The sequence below is a fragment of the Gymnodraco acuticeps genome, unplaced genomic scaffold, assembly GCF_902827175.1.
Source record: "Gymnodraco acuticeps unplaced genomic scaffold, fGymAcu1.1, whole genome shotgun sequence".
Lineage (NCBI taxonomy): Eukaryota > Metazoa > Chordata > Actinopteri > Perciformes > Bathydraconidae > Gymnodraco > Gymnodraco acuticeps.
The window spans coordinates 805,538-816,642 of NW_022991033.1; the positions used below are offsets into that span (position 1 = coordinate 805,538).

The window sequence follows — 11,105 nt, forward strand, 5'->3', positions numbered from 1 at the left end:
ACACAGAATATGACACAATGTATTCTTGTATTATAAAAAACAAAAACATGTTTTGGTTTATAATGGTTTTCTGTATGTAATTTGAAATGTCTCCGGATCGGCTGTAAAATAAATTGTGTATATTTAAAAATATACGATTTAACTTTTCATTAATTTATGTAAACTATCAATTATTGTATTGCTATGTTTTGTTTTTGACCAATGTTTTGCTATTGAGGAATGCTATATCATATTTATATTGCACATGTCCGAAAGCACATTTTTTCCATGCCATGTCAAGAATATTTTGGATAGATTTATCACTTATGATAAATGACATTCCAACTTGTATACATGACATTTATCTTTTTTATGTGTATAATCCAAATATATGATAATTATTATTTGTAAATAATAAAGTTGAAAACTGTGCATTTGCAAAATAAAGTTAATGGAAATCAAGGGTTGGGGGCTTTAATATCAGTAATATATATATTTTTTTCATCAATATGTTTATTGATTTTCAGCTTACAAAGAAATCACATACATAGGACATATCAGTAATATTACTAAATATAGGACAGTACAGTTTATTCTCAGTTGCCAACAGAAACCCTTAATATCCTTTTAGTCTGAACGAATAGCCAATGAATGTCACAATGACACAAAATTAAATCTGTTTATTTACATACTTATTTGAATGTACAGACCAGTAGCCTACATAAATACATAGTGAGTGAAAAGCAGTTACATCCAGACGCAGATAATGCTATTGCGAAAAGCAATAATCTAAGGCACACATTTCAAATGAATGAATGTAAAAAATAAGAACAGATTCACAACTGTAACTGTGGCGGGATTAACCTGCTGGATCGTCCAAGTTAAATACAAATAAAAAAGACCCATCAACAAAGGCCCTATTTATGTCTGTTGTGCTTTGTTAATGTGTATTCCAGATGACACAAAAACATGGGCCTTTTAAGAGCATTAGAGTTGTGGGACCAGTTGGCAATCAAGCCCTGTACTTGACTATGCATCATGTTAAAAGAGTACTGTTGCTGTAACTTAGCCATATTGCAGTTTAAATGTTTTAAAATAACAGACACATCTCTATTTAGGCCTCAAAATGTTTTGTTAAATTATGTGAAAGTTAATACCATTGTGCATCAGGTGTACATCTGCTAAATTACAACAGATTGGACTATTTACCAACATTTGATTAGATGCGATGTGAATATTAAACACTATGAATAAACTGTGTTACATGTAATAGGGCTCTCTAACCAGATGAGGCTAACTGGTTCTTGAAAGTTAAGACAGAATGATTGTCTGCAGTGATATGCTGGCAGCTGCAGGTCACATGTCATGACATCAGCTGTCTCCTCCATCCACTTGAGGTCCAGCCGACAGGGAAATGGTTTTCAGAGGGATACCCTCCTCTTTACTTCCGGTGTGATCTAAAAACAATGCAAACATTGTTACTAATGTGAAATTAAAATGATACAATTTAGCTGCAGCGGGACAGGTTAACAAACTCTTGTGTGTATGATCAATCTAATGGCTGATGCATTCAATGAGTCAATCCGTTTTATTTGAACATGCCTTATCTGTTGCTTCCTGTCAGAGATTTCCTGAATTTCTAAAATTAACCTTTCTATTTTTTTTCAGTTGCACTTTACAACTTAAAGATGGACAGACAGTGGAGTAAGATCCAGAACATGATATTTTGTGGTTAGACTTATTCTGGCAGGCTAACTGGTTAGATCTGCTTCTTCTATTACATCTGTCTTGTTTATCATCACTTCATGAAATCTGAGATAAAAACAAGCCCATTAAAGTGAATCTGCTAATGTCATTGCCTACGAGTTGGCCTTGTGATAGACTGGCAACCTGCAACCATGCCTTTTGCCCATTTCGTGCCATCTGGGTTAGGCTCCAGTTTCCTGGCAACCCTGAAAAGGACTAAGGTGGTTTAAAGAATACATGAAGAAAAGAGTTGAAAAATCCTTAGGAAATAAAATGTCTGTATAGTTTGGTTAAAACTGGACTTTGGGACAATGCTGCTACCTCTTTGCCTGCCGTTTGAAGAGTTGTTGGCCTGGCCTCTCCTATGATCCCAGGACAAACATTGGAATGGCCAGAGAAGCGGGTTCCCTCTATCCCTGGTATTATCTGAAAGGCAATAATAAGCGTTTAACAAATTGGCAGCTTATCTAAGGGCCTGATTGTTTCATGAATGCTCCCATTGTTCCGCGGCCTTTGTAGCCATGCCTGGGAAGAAACATTTGTGCATAAATGTTTGGTCTTGTGAATGTTGTGGATTGACCTACATTGTGGAGTGCACTAACACAAATCACTGCAGTGTTTGCCAGATTTTCCCGCAGGAACTTCCACTGTGTAATGCTCATGAGTTTCCAATTATCTTATCATAGGTTTAAACTTTAAGTTACCCATATCACTATAACATATTATTTTAGTTACTTCTATGGTTCTCTTAATTAACTGATTTACTTGTAAAATATATTACTATGTCTCAGTGCTGTATGAGTGGCAGGTTTGTGTGGTATCTGTACAATAGGCGTCAAGTATACACTGTTGTGGTTATTCTTCATTTTGGCAATTGTATGCTTCATCAAAGTGGCATTATGCCCTGGTCAAACAGACCACGGTTCAAACTTCATGTTGACAAATCTCTGCTGACGTGTGCCCAAGCTATACAAAAATCGTGTCTGGGTAAAAGACAAAAACAGATGTACATAATACTATACACTTAAATAATAATGCACTATGTGATTGATAGCTTAAAAGCTATAAATAATGTATGTTATTACACCTGCTGTTTGGGATGAGTATATGACTTTGCAGGCGTTTTTCTTGATGCTGAGGATTTTGGCCTCTGTCTTAGGGATAAAACAGCCGACCCATATTGTCTCTGGAGACTGTTTGTGGAACACAGAGCGGATCAGACTCTCCAGGAGTTGCGCACACTGATGCGTTTCGGCGCTCTCCTCTCCGGTGCGTATTAATCCAATCAGAGCTGGTCTGGCGATTCTGGCACGTTTCGTACGTGCCTTTACGTCCTTCAGTGTCTCTTTTAGGTACAATTCGTTGGAACTTTTGCTTAGAAATGTCTGTCTGAAGACGAATATGATGACAGGAGAGTCTATAGTTCGCTTTCGGCTGTAAATGTTTGCTCTCCTCGTTGCTGTTCTCTTAGCGGTGCCATTGCGCGTCGGATTTCCTTTCTCCACGTCCTCAACCACCGGACAGGCTCCCGAATCCAAATCCATAGGCCTCGCTTTTAGTGGTATTTCATGGCTTTTAGTCTCGGTTTTTCCGCAAACAGGGTATATACTTGCAGTATCGCCGTGCATGCCTGAAGGAGAGTTTGTGAACTCCCCGTTGCTGTAGTGAAACATGTCATTGATAAACTCCTGCAATATTCCAGAGTCACCCCCGTCCACATCTTTACTTTTACCGGTATCACTGACCAAATAAATCCTCTCTTTACCTCCGATCAAAGCTATAGTTTTCCTAAACTCCCTCTCCTCCTCGGGCAGCGTCGTGTCCTCCAGGAAATCTGCCATCCCAGCGGAATTACGTCGGCGCGAATCCCTTTTATTTACAGCGAGCCGTCAAGCCAGTCACTGCCGCCTCTCAAACATGCACACGGTCAACAAGCGTGGGTATAGAGACTCAGCGTCGATTCCTATTGGCTGGTCAGTTTGGTGGGCAGGACCAACTGCCATGTTTGCCACCCACACATGCTTGTTTCGAGATAATGAAGGTAAACTGTTATAGAAAACGTATCAGTTATTTTAAATTAAACAATACCATATAAGCGGTTTTTATGTATTTATTTTCTTGTATTTATTTTCTAGTAACTTATTTTCAACTGCATGCAGTGAGGAGGGCAAAGAAAGAAATGTATTGTACAGTAATAGCAACTTTTTTTAAATGTGCAAATGACAGTACACACTTGACTTAACTTGAGGATATATCAAAAGTAACATGGGATTCAAGAACAAATGTAAAAAAAATGTAAATCGATTTGTCATACATAATACAAGTGATTGTGGGAACAGAGGTGGTGGACTGTGGGTGATACAATCATGGTGCGAAGGTCACTCTCTTTATTCCCACTATTCTCATTGAAAATAGTCCTGCCTTCTCTCCAATGTTGTAGATTCCTGGCTTCTCAAAAAAAAGAAAGAAACAAAAAGAAGAAACAAAGAGAGGGCGGTTGTAAGCAACACCTTTAACACAATAGTTTCTTGTCTAACCTGCTTTTTTCTACTCAATTGTTAAAATGGTTTTCAGCTATGCCTGACTTCTTAACACCAGAAAGGCCTCTCATCCTCAAACCTCCCACATCAGCAGTTTGTTGAGTTCTCCAGACACTAATCCTTTAATCCACACATGCCTGTTCTTTAATTACAAGGTTCTGTTAGCCGAAAGGCCACTCTATGTGAAGCTCATGCATGGAAATGTATTCACTTCTAAAATGAAACGACTTCAACTTCTGGATTGGTTCATTGTTTACTGATTAATACATGTTAAACCTGAATGTCTGATCAAAGACAACGCAGTGGTTTTGGTATCTGGCCTTCAGACTGGCTGAACTTTGATCAGTTTGGCGTTTTGTTTGTTGTGCACTTGTTTTATCATGCAAGTCCAACTAACTGACAAAATAACTGCTTCTTTGGGTGTCTAACACGTCGTTTATGTAAAAATAAAAACTTTGTTTTTTTACCGTAAAGGAAATCTGTAGCAGCTCTCACTGAAATCATAATTTGTGTTTTAACTATTTGAAGCAGACAATTAATCTCTATGGCTCCACAGAGTTATACTGTATGTGTGTTAGATAACCTACTGACCTCTTTGTTCATGGAAAGGAGGAGCTGAGGGTCGAGAAGCTCCCCTGGACCAGTGAGAGAGACACGGAGACCTAAACGAACTGCAAACAAAATTAATTTCAAATGAATTGTATTATAATTATAACATTTAAACAAGCCTTCGAACCATTATCACACCATATAATTTATTTTCCTTTAAGAATAACTTCCTTCTGAATTCTTTCTCCTTTTTGGCTACAGTTTCTATATTTAAAGTGTATAGACCTGTTCAACAACATTCTCTCTGATTGTTTTTTTTCAATGGACCTGCAACTTTTTTTCCTACATGTTGTAACATTGTAAACACAGTATGAAGATGGGTCTGTTAATTATAGGCTTTCACACAGGCAAAATAACTTTAGAGGAAAAAACTAATACTTAAAGTATTACAAATAATCAGACTTTGAACAGTAGAAGACATGAAATATATATTATTTTGCTGCCATCTTGTGGTTGAAAATGTTGCCAGGATCTGTCCCCACCACCAGAAGTAATACAGCAGTTCACAATAGTGCAGTGTTTTGAACTAATCATTTAGTTTCACTAACAAGTGCAGCTGGTCAAATATGTAATCATCACTAGAGCTCATATACAGATACTGCCTCTCAATTGACTAAACATTTTATATTAGCTAAAGAAATATAAACACTAGTGTAAAGTTTTTGCTTTTGAAATGATGAACAATGCTGATGACGTTGCTCAGTTATCATCTAAAAATAGCACTATCCATCTTCAGTTCACACATAACATTTTCTTATCTCATCATGCTGTTATGAGTCGAGTGAGGAGGTTTGGTAAAATCTCACAACCTGTGATTTTCTCGTCAGAAATCAGATGTCTGAGAGCAGAAAGATGAGTGGCAGTCAGAAACTTGAGAGGCAAAGCAGAGTCTTCAGTGTCAGCCGAGGAAGAGCTTCTCCTTCTTCTGACATTGTTTTCTGTCATGTCGGTGTCATTTGGAGTCAGCATTGGAATGACTGTGGATATATTACCATAAAGACAGGACATTGAGCCTAATTATCACATTCAGAGTTTAATAGTTACAGTTTAAAATGAATAATATGTGTGATGGTTCAAAAGACCTCATGAAAGACGACACAAGAAGTGAGGATAGCCGACCCGGAGGAAGCCCGGGGTCCCCTTCTGGAGCCAGGCCCAGAAGGAGGACTCGTCGGCGAGCGTCTGGTGGCCGGGCTTGCCACGGAGCCCGGCCGGGCCCAGCCCGAAAAGGCAACGTGGGCAACACCTCCGCTTCTCCGTCCCGCGGGCCCACCACCTACGGGAAACATCGATGGGGTCGGGTGCGCTGCCAGAAGGGTGGCAGTGAAAGCGGAGGGTCTCGGCGGACCAGACCCGGGCGACAGAAGCTGGCTTTGGGGACGTGGAACGTCACCTCTCTGGGGGGGAAGGAGCCGGAGCTTGTGCGGGAGGTGGAGCGTTACCAGTTGGATCTGGTTGGGCTCACCTCTACGCACAGCGTCGGCTCTGGAACCTTACTTCTGGATAGGGGTTGGACTCTATTCTTCTCCGGAGTTGCTCAAGGTGTAAGGCGCCGGGCGGGTGTGGGGATACTCACAAGTCCCCGGTTAGGTGCTTCGTTGTTGGAGTTTACCCCAGTGGACGAGAGGGTCGCCTCCCTACGCCTGCGGGTTATGGGGGGGAAAACTCTGACTGTTGTGTGTGCTTATGCACCCAACAGCAGTTCAGAGTATACAGCCTTCTTGGAGACCCTGGAAAGAGTCCTGTATGGGGCTTCTGAAGGGGACTCTTTAATCTTGCTGGGAGACTTCAACGCACATGTGGGCAATGATGGAGACACTTGGAGGGGCGTGATTGGGAGGAACGGCCCCCCTGATCTGAACCGGGGTGGTGGTTTGTTACTGGACTTCTGTGCTAGTCATGGATTGGCCATAACAAACACCATGTTCGAACATAAGGATGCTCATAAGTGTACGTGGTACCAGAGCACCCTAGGCAGAAGGTCCATGATCGATTTCGTTATCGTATCATCGGACCTGAGGCCGTATGTTTTGGACACTCGGGTAAAGAGAGGGGCGGAGTTGTCAACTGATCACCATCTGGTGGTGAGTTGGGTCGAGTGGCGGGGGAAGCCTCTGGATAGACCTGGTAAGCCCAAACGTGTAGTTCGGGTGAACTGGGAACGTCTGGAGGAGGCCCAAGTTCAGGAGGCCTTCAACTCACACCTCCGGCGGAGCTTTTCGGGCATTCCTGTGGAGGTTGGGGACATTGAACCAGAGTGGTTGGTGTTCAAAGCCTCTATTGCCGAAGCTGCGGCGGGGAGCTGTGGTCTCAAGGTCCTAGGTGCCTCAAGGGGCGGTAACCCTCGAACCTCCTGGTGGACACCGGTGGTCAGGGAAGCCGTCCGACTGAAGAAGGAGGCCTTCAGGGATTTGTTATCCCGGGGGACTCCCGAGGCAGTTGCAAGGTACCGACAGGCCCGAAGGGCAGCAGCCTCATCCGTGGCCGAGGCAAAGCAGCGGGTGTGGGAGAAGTTCGGAGAAGACATGGAGAAGGACTTTCGGGCGGCACCAAAGTTGTTCTGGAAAACTGTCCGACACCTCAGGAGGGGGAAGCAGGGAACCATCCAAGCTGTGTACAGTAAGGATGGGACGTTGTTGACCTCAACTGATGGAGTGTTAGGGCGTTGGAAGGAATACTTTGAGGAACTCCCGAACCCGACAACTCCGCCCTCTATGTTAGAGGCAGAGCTGGAGTATGACGGGGGATCAACACCAATCTCCCGGGGGGAGGTCACTGAGGTCGTCAAACAACTCCACAGTGGCAAAGCCCCGGGGGTGGATGAGATCCGCCCGGAAATGCTGAAGGCTCTGGGTGTTGAGGGACTGTCATGGTTGACACGTCTCATCAACGTTGCGTGGAAGTCGGAAACAGTACCGAAGGAGTGGCCGACCGGGGTGGTGGTTCCCCTTTTTAAAAAGGGGGATCAGAGGGTGTGTGCCAATTACAGAGGCATCACACTACTCAGCCTCCCCGGAAAAGTTTACTCTAAGGTACTCGAAAGGAGGGTCAGGCCGATTGTCGAACCTCAGATTGAGGAGGAACAATGCGGATTCCGTCCTGGTCGTGGAACGACGGATCAGCTTTTTACTCTCGCAAGGATCCTGGAGGGGGCCTGGGAGTACGCTTATCCGGTCTACATGTGTTTTGTAGACTTGGAGAAGGCGTATGACCGAGTTCCCAGGGAGTTACTGTGGGAGGTGCTGCGGGAGTATGGGGTGAGGGGGTCTCTACTCAGGGCCATCCAATCTCTGTACTCCCAAAGCGAGAGCTGTGTCCGGGTCCTCGGCAGTAAGTCGGACCCATTTCCGGTGAGGGTTGGCCTCCGCCAGGGCTGCGCTTTGTCACCAATCCTGTTTGTAATATACATGGATCGGATTTCGAGGCGTAGTCATGGGGGAGGGGGTCTGCAGTTCGGTGGACTAAGGATTGCACCACTGCTTTTTGCAGATGATGTGGTTCTAATGGCTTCATCGGTCTGCGACCTTCAGCACTCACTGGATCGGTTCGCAACCGAGTGTGAAGCGGCTGGGATGAGGATCAGCACCTCCAAATCTGAGGCCATGGTTCTCAGCAGGAAACCGATGGACTGTCCACTTCAAGTAGGGAATGAGTCCTTACCCCCAAGTGAAGGAGTTCAAGTATCTCGGGGTCTTGTTCTCGAGTGAGGGAACAATGGAGCGTGAGATGGGCCGGAGAATCGGAGCAGCGGGAGCGGTACTGCAGCCGCTTTACCGCACCGTTGTGATGAAAAGGGAGCTGAGCCAGAAGGCAAAGCTCTCTGTCTACCGGGCCATTTTCGTTCCTACCCTCACCTATGGTCATGAAGGATGGGTCATGACCGAAAGAACGAGATCGCGGATACAAGCGGCCGAGATGGGTTTTCTCCGCAGGGTGGCTGGTGTCTCCCTTAGGGATAAGGTGAGAAGTTCGGTCATCAGGGAGGGACTCGGAGTTGAGCCGCTCGGAGTTGAGCCGCTCCTCCTTCGCGTCGAAAGGAGCCAGTTGAGGTGGTTCGGGCACCTAGTTAGGATGCCTAGGGAGGTATTCCAGGCACGTCCAGCTGGGAAGAGACCAAGGGGTAGACCTAGGACCAGGTGGAGGGATTATATCTCTTCGCTGGCCTGGGAGCGCCTTGGGATCCCCCAGTCAGAGCTGGTTGATGTCGCCAGGGAAAAGAAAGTTTGGGGCTCTCTGCTGGAACTGCTACCCCCGCGACCCGACCACGGATAAGCGGGAGAAGATGGATGGATGGATGGTGGAATCAGTAAAGAAAGATAACCTGTAGTGAAGAAATGCTGAGGGAGCGATTGATCTGCTGATGACCTGGTGGGTGCTGTTTTCCTTGGCCCAGATTCCCCCAAAGAACCTGAGATATATGTTTGGAGTTTAAAAAGCCTCGCTAATCCTATACTTGTACTGATATTCATTGTAAACTGTCATGCATTAAACAAAAGAGATTTGAAAAGCTTCACACAGATAGGAAGAATATAGCATTGAAGGTACTTCGTTTTTTTGTTATGGCTAGTAGTTTTCTTAAAGGACAAAAAGCCTGCATGCCCTATATGATAAACACACACATTCGGATGATATGATATTTTCCCAGTCTCTGCAGTCAAGAAATTGTAGTGCCATAAAAATGACGTTCCCACATTTTCTTCCCATTTATTTTCTGTGATTTATGTTTTAAGAACAACTTTCCTATTAACACATTAACACTGGGTTTGACCATATAGCTAAGTGGTTGGCAGTTATTAGGGGGTATTGATAACTGTCCCTTTTCAAAATGCAACTCGTCAACAGTCCTGTGATTTGTATTTACCACTTTATGGTCATAGTTGCACTTGAAGAACATCTTTGATTACAATATTGGTTATCATCATTAAAAAACAATGCAAATATATTAACATAATATACAAGATGAAAACATATATATTGGTTTTACAATATCGCATATAGTCTATCGGCACTATAAAACAATGATTTAAAATGGTTGTATAATTGATTTTCTACAATTTAAATGTTTTGTTTAAGTAGAAAATGTCTTACCAATTGTTCCAAGAAGCAGTAAAAAAGGCAGGTTACCCAAACCATTTAACATCAGATCCCCACAATCCACCATCTTCTTTGTCATAGTGAGCAGCACTGGAGGAGCTGTTTCTTATAATGCCCCACTTTTAAACAACACACAATAGACGTGAACTGGAAAAACAAGTATTACATTTCAGTCAGGGTTTGTCTCCTCACAAAGGATGACATAGGGAGTTGTGGTCCCATGGGGAAAATACCAAAATGTTTTACAATTTATCTTGAAAACTTAATATGCATAACACTTCTCATGGAAATTAAGGACAGCCCTGTTTGTAGTTGTAACCTATTATTAAAACAAGGAATGTTTTACATTCATACAACTTGGGGAAGTAAAATACAATATGAATACAAAGTAAAAAACAACAAAAGATCAGATTTAGGTCACTGATATAAAAGATAATAGTGATTTTATGTAGTAGATCAAATATATACAGACTTTTAAATATATACTGTGGAAGTTTATGAAGAGTATTATGCAGAAGATATGATGCAGCATATTTTTGGTATATTCATTTTAATCTCACCAATATATAAGAGGTGTATTGCATCATGTTATCCCTAATATATGTGTGGGTATATACATTCCTGTGTGTTAATAGTTGAAGGAACAAAATACATTTTTCCTCTTAAATATAGAGAGGTTTTTATAGATTCCTGAAACAATGTTCCCTTTTCTTAAAAGTAGATTAGCGCAATAGTCTTTTTCTTTCACTTTTACCCTTTTTATCAAAGGGGTGTTTTAGGCTATTTTTGAGGGGTAAAATGCAGAATTACTTGTGAATTCTGTTTTGAGTGAAAAGATTACCCTTTTGAGTGTTTTTCTTGGTTAACCATTAGATATAATGGCTAAATTCTTCCTAAGTTAATTATGCGCATCCTGCAGGCCTTGAGAATATAGTCACACAGTTAAGAGAGACAATGGTCCTTCTAGATTATGGGTGAGCTGACTTCGGGTGAATAAAAGTTCAGAGATGATTGGGGGGTATGAAGACAGTTAGGCGTTGTTGGTGAGCTAGTTCTGAGGATGTCATGGGATAATGACTGTTATATTTCCAACAAGTATGGCTTTCATAAAGAAACACATGACTTGGGTGATAAGAT

At 42.6% G+C, this 11,105-nt stretch overlaps 1 protein-coding gene across 7 annotated transcripts; it reads right to left on the reverse strand.

The window, feature by feature from the left end:
* Window positions 1-474: 474 nt before the first annotated feature.
* Window positions 475-10,175, reverse strand: LOC117559732. Of its 7 annotated transcripts, none has more exons than XR_004570995.1 (7): window positions 9,963-10,175; window positions 9,196-9,282; window positions 5,684-5,851; window positions 4,857-4,936; window positions 4,040-4,173; window positions 2,047-2,151; window positions 475-1,436 (listed from the first exon to the last, which is right to left on the reverse strand). XR_004570995.1 is itself a non-coding variant. In XM_034236420.1 (7 exons), exons 5-7 carry the CDS (start codon window positions 3,564-3,566, stop codon window positions 1,351-1,353), a joined length of 945 nt encoding a protein of 314 aa, XP_034092311.1. In that variant the 5' UTR covers window positions 3,567-4,173; window positions 4,857-4,936; window positions 5,684-5,851; window positions 9,196-9,282; window positions 9,963-10,175; the 3' UTR covers window positions 475-1,350. The 7 variants fall into 7 exon arrangements, 3 of the variants coding, with proteins under 3 accessions (XP_034092311.1, XP_034092312.1, XP_034092313.1); XR_004570993.1 differs by having other exon boundaries at window positions 3,491-4,173; XM_034236420.1 differs by having other exon boundaries at window positions 2,813-4,173.
* Between the last annotated feature and the right edge of the window lie 930 nt (window positions 10,176-11,105).